The 12,368-nt window shown below is 51.9% G+C and overlaps 4 protein-coding genes across 4 annotated transcripts; all 4 read right to left on the bottom strand.

Annotated features, from left to right (window-relative positions):
- Nucleotides 1-376: 376 nt before the first annotated feature.
- BO94DRAFT_397334 (putative histone acetyltransferase (MysT1)) lies at nucleotides 377-1,758 on the bottom strand. The gene has a single exon (XM_025607369.1). It carries the CDS (start codon nucleotides 1,604-1,606, stop codon nucleotides 530-532), a length of 1,077 nt encoding a protein of 358 aa, XP_025469298.1. The 5' UTR covers nucleotides 1,607-1,758; the 3' UTR covers nucleotides 377-529.
- Nucleotides 1,759-3,483: 1,725 nt separating this feature from the next.
- Nucleotides 3,484-5,661, bottom strand: BO94DRAFT_397346 (uncharacterized protein). The gene is made up of 3 exons (XM_025607370.1): nucleotides 4,826-5,661; nucleotides 3,573-4,730; nucleotides 3,484-3,517 (listed from the first exon to the last, which is right to left on the bottom strand). The coding sequence occupies exons 1-2, from the start codon at nucleotides 5,418-5,420 to the stop codon at nucleotides 3,685-3,687; spliced, it is 1,641 nt and encodes a 546-aa protein (XP_025469297.1). The 5' UTR covers nucleotides 5,421-5,661; the 3' UTR covers nucleotides 3,484-3,517; nucleotides 3,573-3,684.
- Nucleotides 5,662-6,556: 895 nt separating this feature from the next.
- Nucleotides 6,557-7,562, bottom strand: BO94DRAFT_584178 (RsfS/YbeB/iojap family protein; the record flags this gene model as incomplete). Its single annotated transcript, XM_025615607.1, has 2 exons — nucleotides 6,557-6,619; nucleotides 6,681-7,562. The coding sequence occupies 2 exons, from the start codon at nucleotides 7,560-7,562 to the stop codon at nucleotides 6,557-6,559; spliced, it is 945 nt and encodes a 314-aa protein (XP_025469296.1).
- Nucleotides 7,563-7,867: 305 nt separating this feature from the next.
- cym1 (pitrilysin family metalloprotease cym1) lies at nucleotides 7,868-11,761 on the bottom strand. The gene has a single exon (XM_025611380.1). The coding sequence runs from the start codon at nucleotides 11,489-11,491 to the stop codon at nucleotides 8,351-8,353; it is 3,141 nt and encodes a 1,046-aa protein (XP_025469295.1). The 5' UTR covers nucleotides 11,492-11,761; the 3' UTR covers nucleotides 7,868-8,350.
- Between the last annotated feature and the right edge of the window lie 607 nt (nucleotides 11,762-12,368).

Raw genomic sequence — 12,368 nt, 5'->3', positions numbered from 1 at the left:
CTTTTACGGTGTATCCATGTAGGAGGCCCTCTCGTAATTTCTTGATCATCACTATAGGGCGTTGCATTTTCATAGAAGACCTCGCGGCCTTGCCAGGTACTCTTACTCTATCAGAACTAGTAATATATATTGGGGCACATAGACTCCGTTCAGTAGTACTTCCCAAGTATATATACGTGGAATATTTGTTTAAGTTTCAACAGGTCCGTGGGGTGCTCAGTTGAGAAGTTTGGTAACATGTCCGGGTGCTTTCGGTATTGATTTGGATGTTGTTTGGTTACCTTTCAGTGAGCCCTGGCTTGCAGGAAGGCTTAAAGACCCGGAAGATGACGGGAGAAAAGCAAGCCGGCGAGTAAAACCAGCGATCCGGTCTCTCTATGGCGAATAGCGATTCCATTCAAGATCCTTGATTCGTACGGTCAGTAGCGTACAGACAGATAGTTATACACGACACGGTGCTCCCCAAACGGGGAGAAAACATGATCGAAAGTGACTGAGAGAAAGAGAGAAGTAAAAGCCCAGCGAGAATCTATCCATCCTCACTGTCACTGTCGACATCACTCTCTTCAACGGAAGCACTTGGAGCCCATTTACCCAGAAATCCCTCATTTCTAACAGGATCTTGGAGAGCCATATGATGTGACTCGGCCCATTCCAGGATTTTCGACTTCCGAATTCTTACGGTAGCTGTCTCTTCGCCCGATCCGGTCTCGCCAGCTGAATCTCTCGTCTTACGCCTCATGGCCGGCGTAACAGGCTCAACAACCCCCAGACCCTTTAGAGCCGTGATGACGTCCTCGGTCAACATCCCCGTCGCCAATCCAATGTCCTGCACTGTCATGAGCTCATGGGTTTGTTTCCTTTTCGAATTCTTGGGAGATTTCGGCTTCAGTGGCACGGAGCCAGGCGCCTCTGCTTCTCCGGTTTTACCAACTTGTAGCAATAGATACCTGGCTATTCGTTCTTCCCAGAACCGAGTATAACTCCTGCGGCCCATTTCACTTAGCGGACGTTCCGGCCCGCCTATTAGCCCGCTGTCACGCTCCCAGGAGCTGATCTTGTAACTGACCCCCATCAACAGCTTTCCAAGCTGTTTACGTTGGTATGGGGGAAAAACAAGGATGCAAGCGAGATTGTTGGCATCCCAGGAGAGCTTTTCTTTCGAGAAGAACCCCAGGACGTAATAGTTGTCGGGGTCTTTGGGGTCGGTGAAGACAAGAAGGTAGTAGAGAAAGGATACGACATCGAAGAAGACGGATTTATGGTCTAGGAAGAGTTTCGCGAAGAGGGAAAGGTTCTGCGCGTATAGCTTGTGACATTCTCCGTCCAGCTCCCACACCGAATATCCGCCATGGTCGTAGACTTTGGTTCCGGGAGGTGTGGTTCGGTGTTGGCACAGTCGCGTATGCTGGGCGTAGGCGTGGCTGTCGCACGAATAGCGGAAGCACCAACGACAGACATACAGTCTGTCCGTGTCTTTACTGACGAGGTCTTCCGGGTAGATGGATTGATACCAGGTCGGGAAAAGAAGGTCACCAAGTACGACGTGCTTGACGTTACGGTCGGTGGGTGGCTCGGCGCGTGACGCAGGGTCACTGGGAGCCATTATTGGGGAGGTGGAAAGCGGACGACACGAGGGGCGAATGGCGTAAATTCGCGGGTGGGTCCCCCTTTAATGTCCACTGTCCAGGTCCCTAAGTAGTAAGTACTAGCGTTTCTGCGGAGATGCCATTGCTGACAGCTGTACGGAGTAGACTGGAGTACGGACTGGCAATAATAATAGCAATCAAGGGAAAGATCCGATCCTGCGCACGCGCGGGTGTGCTCACGTGATGTGACTGGCTGCGGGCGCGGCATTGAAACAAACAAACAAACAAACGGATTCTTGTGCAGTTGGTGCTACTGTGTACTCATCGTTTCCTGTCCCGCTTCAAGGGCGAGAATCCACCAAACCCACCGAACCCACGAGGTTGCCCACTTGGGGCCGTCTGCGGGTTGCGACTGGAATTCAACCCGATCTTACGTCCTGGTTTGCGGACATCCTCCGGCTCCAGCTCTTCTTCCTCCTCGTCTACGATCATCTTACTCTGTGCCCCAAGCTTGCGCCTCTTCGTCCGGGCCTGCATGTGGCCGGAAACAAGAGCGCCGATTGACCCGATATCATCGTCGTCATCATCATCGGCTGGCCTCAAATTGCTGCCTTTTCTGGAGTTCCCTGCGGCCTTGGGTTTTTCCAAGCGTGGCTTCACTTGGGTCGGGCGATGTTCTTGAGGTTCGGCTTGAGGCACCTTGTGTAGTTTGTCTTCGAGGTAAGAAGTCTCGAGAGCGGAATCATCACCACTGAGATGACCAGCATCGTCATTATCACCCTGTCCGCTGGTGCGATTCAGGAATGGCGTGATAGAAAAGACCGATTTGTCGCCAGGGAGCGCGGTCGGTTGCTTCTTCCCATCTTTGACACGAACGGCTCCTGGCGTCGCGATATCCAACTCGGGGTGGAACCGGCTTGAGAAGTCCTTAAGAGGCACCTTTCTCGTTTGTTCTGCAGGACCAATGTTGGATTGCATGCTGGCCTTAGCTTGACGTAGTTGATCCCTTGCCGTCTGTAGTTTTCTATTCAAGACCTCGATCTTGTCTTCTAGAGCAACCTTTTCCGACTCCGAGAAGTTCTTCCCCTGTTGGCTAGTCTTTTGCGCCTCGGCTGCAATTTGCTTGCGTTGCTCCTCAAGCTTTGAGGACAAACCTGATATCTCTTCTACTTGCTGTGCTTCTCGTGCCAGCGTAGATTCGTGTGCCCGCTTTTCATTCTCCAATTCGACTTCAAGCGTGTTTAAATGTCGGTTAAGCGCCTGTTTCTCCGCAACCAATATCTGCGTCTGCGAGTCTTGCGATTTCAGTCTTTCGACTTCAGACTGCAAACTGACCACCTCTTTAGACAGACGCAGCTTGTCGGCAACAAGACTCTTGGATTCGACTGATGTGTTACCCATCGATTCGAGTTCGCGTCGAAGGGCCTTCATTTCATGCGATGTAGTGTGAGCTGAGCTTTGCAAGCGGTCGCGCTCTTGGATTGTTGTTTGCAGCCAGGCACGAGTTTCCGACTCGTTGTTCTTAGCCCGGACCAACTCCTGTTTGATTTGGCCTAGTTGCGATTGGAGACTTTCGTTCTCGAATTGCAAAAGCAAGTGGTCCACCCGAGAGATTCGATTCCGTTCCACATCCAGAAGCTGGGCGGTCTTTCCGAGGGTCTTGTCGTACTCGCGCTCGAAGAATGCTGTTTTGAGGGCCATCTGGCAATCCTCGATTGTATACTCAGACCCGTGGCTGATAAGCTCCATCGCGACGGGCTGGCGTCCAGGGCCGAAACTGGTGAAATTGAAGACGAGAGTTGCGCAACGTAGTTCTTGTGATGGGATAGGGTCGCAAAACACAATTGTGTATAATGTGGAGTTGTTGTTGTCCTAGGACTACGGACTGGAGATTGGGGGGAAGATCTTGCGGGTACGTTCACGTGATGCTGCGGGCTTAGCAATTGAAACAAACAAACAAACAAACATATCGGGGGCCGGTACCGGGATGTGTTGCGTCATGGTCGCCAATGTCATTTAAGTTGTAGATATATGGAAACAAAAGCACTGGGAATGCGCTGACAATATAGTACATGTTGCGTAGTATGTTTCCGTCCTATCTAACATACACGTTGTAGCCAGGAAGTTCTCCCCATTCGGCGTGGTCGGGGTGATATTCAACTTGAAGTAAACACTCTGGGACTTCGATAATATGATAAGGATTAGTCCAGCACAGGGCGAGTTCGTCGGCGGTTAATCTGTCGACTGCCTGACGAGGGGAATGCTTCAACGACTCGTAGCATTTCTGCGCTGTCCCGAAGTTACCAGCCCTTCGGTGCAGGAGGGCGAGAATCAACGAAGAGCGGTCATCCTTTCCAGCCATGCCCAACTCGAACCACTGCCGAGCTAGCCTATCATAATGCTTGTAGGAATGCACACCCTGCAGGTATTGAGACCAGCTGCTTTCCCAGCACGGTTCTGCATCTAATATTCCATCTGCCGGCTGAACGAAGCCCACATCTCCACGACGAGGGAACCGTCCCCTAGCAGTGAGATAGTAGAAACTGCCCAATGAGTGACAAGCCCCAGACACACCAGCAGTCGCAGCTTGATTCATGTACCGTTCGTACGCTTCCAGGTCACCCTTCCGGAACATCATCGACGCATAAGCAGGAAGGTGAGCGGGTATCTGATAGTCCACTGCGAAGAGACGAAGGGACTCTTCTTCACTAAGGCCCCAATCAATTCCCTGCTCCTTCAACTTCTGCTGCAACTTCGTATACACATCGGGTAAAGGTGTCCATTTTTGGAAGGTAAGAGGCGTCTCAGCCCCCTCTACCCGGTTTGCCGGGTAAATGACTGTCATAAGGTGGTCCATCAGCGCCATCGCGTCCTTATATTCCCCCCGTTTTATTAGGACACGCGACTGAAGGAGCATAGCACGGGGTTCGTGGTTGCGGAGTGCCATTGTTTCGACTTGGTCAAGGATTTGAGTCCGTAGGGGGTACTCATTCTGATTCAGCATGCTCAGGTACACGTTTGCGACGAGAAGACTGGGCGTTGGTGAGCCCGCGAGAGCGCATGCGCTTACGAGCCAAAAATAAATGGCGTCGTTAGCCGGGTCGAATAGACATTTGGAAATGTTCCAGATTGTGTCGACATCTGGAGGATCACTGGCATGAGTTTGTGGTAATCCTTGAAGTACGGCCGCTAGACGGTAGTTCTGCTTCACCTTTGCGTGAGGTGGATTAACTCACCTGTCGAAATGTTGCGAATTGCACGAGCCGATGGAGGCTCGGAATAGGCGGTTTGCAGCAGGGTCTTTGCAACCCTTTTATACACCTGGAGGCTAACCTTCCCGCGCTCATAACTCCCGCTGAAGCCGTAGGTTTCCTTCCACTTCTCGTAATGATACTCCGCATTCGCTTCCAGCCTTTGGAGGGATTGTGGGAGATTGCCATCAACAATGCGTTGGAAAATACCCTCTTCTGACATAGGAGAGCGCACCCTTCTTGATTGAGTATTTCGAGCGATGGGGGATCGCGCTGCATTTTTGGAAATGGTTGTATGGAAAGACTGGACTTTCCCGCTCGTGGGTCGGGGATGGCGGATGAGATGGCCCGGTGGAGGAAGGGTGCCCGGACGGGGGATTGTTTCCGGTCGGTAATGTATGCGACATTGTCGCAGGAGACGTGAATGTCGGCCGGAGAACATGGCGGGAGGCTTGCGGGGAAACCTGGTTGGCAATTGAAGCAGAGATGGGATCGGGAGGGCTATCCGGCTCACATTATGCAAAAAAGATCGACGGAGTGCATCGCGAGGCACCAGACGATGCGATGCTCCGGCTATCATATCTCTTGGTCACGTGCCATTAGGTCACATGATTTATGACATAATCTTTCTTCTCGTTCAGTACAAATAGCTTGCGTGTATCGATCGCACTCAAGCTATTGATCGCTCCGATCCGACTTCTCAGAGCTGGCGTGCTCGCAAGAGATGCGGAGAGGTGTCTCGCATCAGCGATTTAGGGTATTTTCTAACATCGGACCTGGCAAGCACAAGGCAATGCTGAATGTATACGAAGAGTTGTCCTTTAAAGTTGTATCGTGAATTTCTCTCTACTTATCATTGGATTCCATGTAGATAGACAGTCCCGGACAGGTAGTTCGTTTCCCAGGGTCAAACAGCATCTCGTACTTCACAGTGGTGAGTGGGCTTCCATTGGAAGGGAGCTTGCGCCACAATTTCCAGAACTCATTGTAGCCCCCGTGCTGGAAAAGTGATACCATGAGTAACAGGGTTCGTACAAAATCAAAGGATATACCTAGGCATTGGTCAGGCGTTGATCAGGCAAGACACAGGACAGAGCGCGTCATTGCTTTCACTCCCTGCATTGCCCACCTTCCTCACCACGAACAGTGCGGTGGGAGGTGATTCGCAGCTGGGTGATCGATAAGTACTTTCATATTCACAACTTTTGCCCCTCGAAGGGAAACACTTCCCAACACGGAGAGCTAAGTCCTTGTCCGACTCCGGCACTTGCCATAAGAACTCGTCGGAATAATTTCCTGCTGGCTGTGGAGCCAGCAATGCTGAAATGACCAACAATCCTAGTCCACCCCACACTGAGTATCCTGAGATGTACATTCCATGAACGCTGCATATAAGCTCTGTATTGTGTACCGCGCGTACTGTCCGGAAACGGTTGTAGAATAGACCGACTTGTCCAATCACTTTCTCATCCGCCGAGTGGATTGATAGCTAATCGTGGAATAGGCGCAAAGAAAGCTTTGAGCCGTAATAGTTGGACCCCTCTCCTAGTTCGATCCTAACCTTGTGATCGGAAGAATTTGATATGTGATCAAATAATGCATTGGTTGAGGCGCTCGCTTGATTCCATTGCTGCTATGGGTATAACTTCGGGATAGGAACGAGAATTGGAACTCCACTAATCCCCTCACATGGGTGGCTCTCGTTCGTGATTCGGTTTACTGAGAAGATGGTCGATACGAAGCAGCCTCTTCGGCCGGCGCAGAGGACTCGCTGGAAGTCTGGGTACACGTCCGGACACACGGTCAGTGGATGATACATTCATTGAATTGAAACACGAACCTCTTCAGAAGGAACACTGGGTTCAACCTGGCCATATTTGCGTTTTTCTCGTTCAGCTCTGTTCTTCCAAAGGCCTTCCAGATCGACTTCACCTCTCTTTTCCTCGGTGAAAATCTGCACCACAACCCTCGTGCCAGGGGCGGTGTGTCCAAAGCCTTCAAAGCTGTAATCCTGCCTTTCTTGGAGAGGTGCTTCCTCCACCACACCGGCATTGACACAAATCCAACCCGTCGTGATTCCGTCGTCCTTCTCATCAAACATCGTGCCTGATCTACTCGCAAGCCTGGCCCGGCGAGCTTTCCTGCGGAGCTTGATCTTCAGCTCGTTCCGACCCAGCAGTCCATCGGCGTAGGGAGACAGCTTGTACGTGCTTCTCAACCAGCGACAGAGACGGTCTGCGGATACATTCAGGTGCTTGACACTGCGCGCAGTTCCGATAAGCATGATGACGTTTGCGCCGAGCGCAGGCGGAGTCTCCAGCGTACGGAGGTCAAGCAGCTTCAGGGCATCCAGACCGAGGTCTTTGAAAACATATTCGAGGAGTGCAGGGAGGATGGCCGGGGAGTTCTCGGGTAGTTCGGGAATTTGATCTGGCGACAATATCTGCCGGGATTCGGCGAGAGGCGTTTCTTCTTGCAGATACCATGGGATGTGAGACGAATTATCCGATGCGGGGGTCGATGTAGTTTCTTCGAGGGATGCGGTCGGGGCTTCAGAGGACGATGGGGAGGAAGGCCGCTCGGACTGGAGGCGAGACACTGAAGCAAAAGGTCGATTCACATAATGAAGAGTAGGTCGGAACGCCACGGGGGATGGGATAGAAGAAGGAACACGGAGTAATTGCTTATGGCACCAAGACCCTCTCAAAAATAGCCTGTTCATGATGATCGGTATCTTGCAAGCACAATGGCTCTCGACAAAGCTTGACAGCTTCTTCCAGTGGCGACCCGAGAGACGCTGGAGCTTCGGCGGGCCATCTCACGTGATGCTACCGCCTGCCGGCTCGGCCCGAGCGACGCCGGAATATCAGTATGGGCAACTGGCAGATTCGTTGCGGATCAAGGTCAAATCTTTGGGCTTTGCTCAGTTATCGACCTCTTCCTAGGCCCCTAGTTTGCCCTTTTCCTTCCTTTCTTTTTTTTCTTTTGTTTTTATTTTCAAATATTATATCTCCAGAATGTTACCTGCTAGAATTGGGACACGGCGTTCCGGTTGCATGTTCATGCTGCAACGGTGAAGATCCCTGCATAGCTAGCCTCAGACTTGGCGGGGCTTCATTAGGCTAATACTAGCAGCAATCTTGGCTTGACTAAACAGTAGGAAGTAGCAACTATCTAGACAAGAGTCTATTAAGTAGAGAAGAGATTAGTAATCTAGCTACGGAAGGATTCTCAGAAACCACTATTCATGTGTGTTCCTTTCAACTCGTCCTCGGAGTTTCCTTCCTTTTCATAGCGTCCTGGTCTTTCCTATCCAGTGGTAGGAGAACCTCCAGATGCAGTTTCGGAACTAGACGTGCTAGAACATTAGTTAGATGTTCCGGCCCGGATGGCTGACGGTAGCCCTTCACAAGCCAGGCCGACGGGCCGAATGCTACGAAGGGCAGGTGAATATAGGGTATCAAACATCCCTAGGGAATCGGCCCTACCGGACCTCCTGTTTGCTGGGCTTCATTCGCCAGAAACGTTCATAGAAAGCTTCCTCATATCCCAGCCTTCCGATTCAACCCAGTCTTTCTTCTCGCCAAGTAGACAGACCGACCGTTGTGAGCCCTGGACCAAGAAGGCCTCGGCTGCTTCGTTGACATCCTTGGCCGTGACGTCGAGGACCTGTTCTCTCCAGCGTTGATCCATCTCATGAGTCACACCACTCATGAAATATCTCGCCCCCTCTTCATCAATGCTCATGGGAGCATCAAGGCCCTGGAAGATACCCAGTTTCGCCTCGTTGAGCTCCCGTTCCGACCAAGCTCGGTCCCTAGCGAAGACTCCGCTGTTCTGGAAAACCTTCAAGGTGTTGATGGGATTGGGATCCCGGTAACTAGTGAAGGCGAACATTCCTTTCACTGGTCCATTCATAGCGCTCGCACCATAGGCGCCGCCCTTCTCGCGGATTTCCGGGTGGAGGTAGTTATGCGTAAGAAGCTGGGAGAGGACGCTGAGGGTTGCATTGGATGGGTTGGTAAAAGGAACGGTTTGCATAGCCAATCCTGAGTAGTAGACCTTGTAAGGCATATCGTAGAATGCCTTGTTTGCACCTAGGCCGATGGCTGTACTGCTGGGAGTAGATGTCGGCGAGCGGATTTGGGGCAAGCCCGCGAGCCACTTTTGTAGCACCGACTCGTTTTGTTTGGCGCTGTTTTGCTCGCAGACCATACGGACACGGAGACCGGAAGACTTGGAAGTAGCAAAGGATTGAATCAGACGAAGCTTTTCAATCAACTCTGCAAGACGCTCCGGCGAGGTCTCCGCGTCGCGCAGCAGGTTAGCTGTAGCTTGCAACTGGGCAAGGCCGGACTGCTGTTCTTGAACCCACAAGCTACGCGAGAGACCTGCGGCGGCGGCATTAAGGGCATAACGATGACCTGACCCAGCCACTGCATCCAAGGCACCGTTTGTCGTCAGTCGCAACAGTTCCTGGATCATAGCCGGTGCACTGGGACTAGTGAAATCCGTCTCAGTGATAAGCGTAGTGAGAATCTCCAGCATCTCCGGGATATTTTGATCCAAGGCAAAACCAGAAAATTGAAGACCTTCGGCGAACTTTCCAAGCTGCGTTGGCGATGAGGTGTGGAAAGAGGACGTTGAAATTCCGCCAGTCTTCAGTTTGATGAGATCTTCCCACTGCTCCATCGACTTGCTCGCTGTGCCAAGGCGCATTATGCAGTCGTTGAACAGAGGCATTAATAGCCGGAGGTCATCTGGAAGGTCTTCAAATGCATTCAATGCCTGAAAGTAGGTCAGACCGTTAGTAGGAGCCTCGCGCCAGACGACATCTACGTCGTCAACTTTAGACTCCCGAACTGGCTTGCGCTCTTTCTCCCGAGAAATATCAGCAACCTGAAGGGATGGTAGGCATCCCAGGTCCGCATTTTGGGCCTCCTCTTGGATTTTAAGCAATTGGAGCTCTTCCTCTGTCAGCTTGGCAATCGCTTTCTCAAGGGAGCCATGCTGCTCAATGAGCTGGTTGAGCTTTTGCTCCTTCCGCACCAGTTCTTGTTCGTCTAGCCCCTTGTTGAAAGTAGGACTGCCAACCATTGTGAAGGTCATACAGTTATCGTTCATGAGATACTTCTGCATCAGAGACTCTAGGTAGCCGCCCTTCTCGTACCGCCTTTTGAACTCATCTATGACTTCGTTCCACGCAAGCTCCTTCATGGGATTTGAACCATTGAACCACGAGGAGATGGTCTTCTCCATAACTCCAATGCCAAAGTTGGCAGTCTTGTGTCGCAGAGCGAGCTCCAGCTGGTGGAGGAATCCCCGAACCTTTTCGTCACTAAATCCAGTAGAAAGACACCCTTCGAATACTTTCTGGATGGCCTCTTTGACTTTCGGCGCTTCCTCTTCGCTCACACCAGTAACCCCAGCGGAGAAGACGGGAACACGGCCTGACGAGTCGAGCCCTGTGTTAGGCGTGAATGAAGAACCCAGGCCACTTTCGATCAAGGCCCGGTACAAAGGCGACCCATAGCCATCCAGGAGCAGCGAAGAAAGAATTCCAGCCGAGAAAGTCTCGACAACATCGGCACTATCTCCCATGTACCAGGACGTAGAGGTTTTGTGTTGCTTATCTTCACTGGCGAATGTATCGATCGGACCGGAAACGGTGACGCTTTGAGGACCCTGAGTGAGGTCAACCGGCAGCTTGACGGCCGTGTCAGCCTCGCCCTTTTGGAACCCGTCCAACACGCCTCCAATTTGCTCAAGATGGGCGCTTAGCGGCATGTCACCATAAGTGAATATTTTCGCGTTGCTGGGGTGGTAATTGCGTTTGGAGAAGTCGACCAGTTGCTTGTGAGTTAGATCGGTGATGTATTGAGGATCACCTCCCGAATTGTTCAGCGCGGGGAAGATGCTCTCCTTGTACTTTATGTAGTAAAGATAGTTGGCATCCGATATCTGGCCCTTCATCTCATTGTATACGACACCCTTGAAAAGGATATCCTCGGGCCTCTGCTCCCCCTGAGATTGCTCCTCACGGGCCAGAATGGCGCGAGGATCCTCCGGCCCCAGTCGCCATCCTTCCTGTCGAAAATCTTCTTCCTTCAACAACGGGTGGAAGGTGGCATCCAAATATACCGAGAGGAGGTTCTGGAAGTCTTGCTGATTGGTGGTGGCAAATGGGTAGGTAGTATGGTCGGCAGAGGTGAAGGCGTTCATGAAGTTCGAGAGGGACCGAGGGAGCATTTTGAAGAAGGGGTCGCGAATTGGATATTTTTCACTTCCGCATAGTGTAGTATGCTCCAGGATGTGAGGAACACCGGTAGCATCCGGAGGATTTGTCTTGAACCCGATACCAAAGACGTTGTTCTTGTCTTCCCTAGCCACATGGATGTAGTCCGCATCGGTCTTGTCATGCTTTAACCGGACGGCTGTGAGATGCAGCTCGGGGACGTGCTGCTTTTCTTGGACGGTGAACCCATGGATCCCTTCGCCGATCTCCGGGAAATTGTCTAGGCTCGTGACAGTCGAAGCAGACCGTCTAATCGGGCTCCAGCGGAGCAGCACGCTATCCGACCTCAGTAAACGTCCGGGTTTCTGCAAAGCCGGGATTCGGCCTCGGCCTACCCCTAAAGATGACCGTAACATAGCGCCGTTCCAATTGTGTATCCAACTGTGATAGTTATCCCCTGCGCCGTAGGATTGGTTGGCGTGCTTTCGTCAGTCCGCTGCCGGCTGTTGTGGTCCTGAGCGGACCGGGATGAAGCGCAAAAGTTAGGATAGGCAACAAGTCGACCGCTGGGTGGTATTGGACGAATGAAGCGGATGCAGAGCCGTGGGGGCACCCGAGACTGACAGTATATGTGCAGGGAGACTCCGACAGGGGGAGACACTCCAACGTATTAAAGGGAATTGTTGTTGTTGACTTGGTTGTAGAGAGTCCGGGGTGAGCTGAAGATTTGCCGTGGGTGCTCACGTGAACTGCACCGATTTCCGGTACGGCCCGACCGGCGCCGAGACGGAGCTTCCCAGATGAATGGATGCGGGCTTCGTAGAACATTCAACATACACAAAAGAGTAGGAGGATTTCGAATCACTATATTTTAGGGCTCATCTTGGCATTAAGGACTAGCGATTTCTAGACATTATCAAAGAGTGCCTGCAGATGATAAGCAGGCCTTGGACAGCCTCTCTAGTGTCCGTACGGAATCTCTACGAAGCTGGGGATAGGCAGGCTTGCGCCTGGCGGCTGGCTGGTTTGAGGGATTCAGACTCGGAATCAGGTGCGCTACTACGCTTGACCAGGGCCTCGCCGCCATCGCTTCAGGGACCTCGAGGACCTTACTATTCTTTCGCTTTCTCCGTTCGACGAGTTCCTTGTTGAGTCATTGTCGAATAGGGCAACTACGAACATCATCATGGTGTGTAGTCGCGGGCAGTTACCACCCTTGTAGTATCCAGGCCATGATCGGACCTGGCGGCGCTGTTGTTGTGAGTCACAGAGCACTCTAGACAAGCCACTCTT

Source organism: Aspergillus sclerotioniger (assembly GCF_003184525.1).
Source record: "Aspergillus sclerotioniger CBS 115572 chromosome Unknown BO94scaffold_9, whole genome shotgun sequence".
Classification (NCBI taxonomy): domain Eukaryota; kingdom Fungi; phylum Ascomycota; class Eurotiomycetes; order Eurotiales; family Aspergillaceae; genus Aspergillus; species Aspergillus sclerotioniger.
Note: the sequence above shows the minus strand (reverse complement) of the source record. Positions and strands in the feature narration are given on the sequence as shown.

Bases quoted from the DNA above. Each gene is read 5' to 3' on its own strand.
- BO94DRAFT_397334 (XM_025607369.1), bottom strand. From the start codon at position 1,606: ATGGCTCCCAGTGACCCTGCGTCACGCGCCGAGCCACCCACCGACCGT.
- BO94DRAFT_397346 (XM_025607370.1), bottom strand. From the start codon at position 5,420: ATGATAGCCGGAGCATCGCATCGTCTGGTGCCTCGCGATGCACTCCGT. The intron at 4,731-4,825 runs GTGAGTTAATCC...GTGATCCTCCAG, and splicing joins AATTCGCAACATTTCGACAG to ATGTCGACACAATCTGGAAC.
- cym1 (XM_025611380.1), bottom strand. From the start codon at position 11,491: ATGTTACGGTCATCTTTAGGGGTAGGCCGAGGCCGAATCCCGGCTTTG.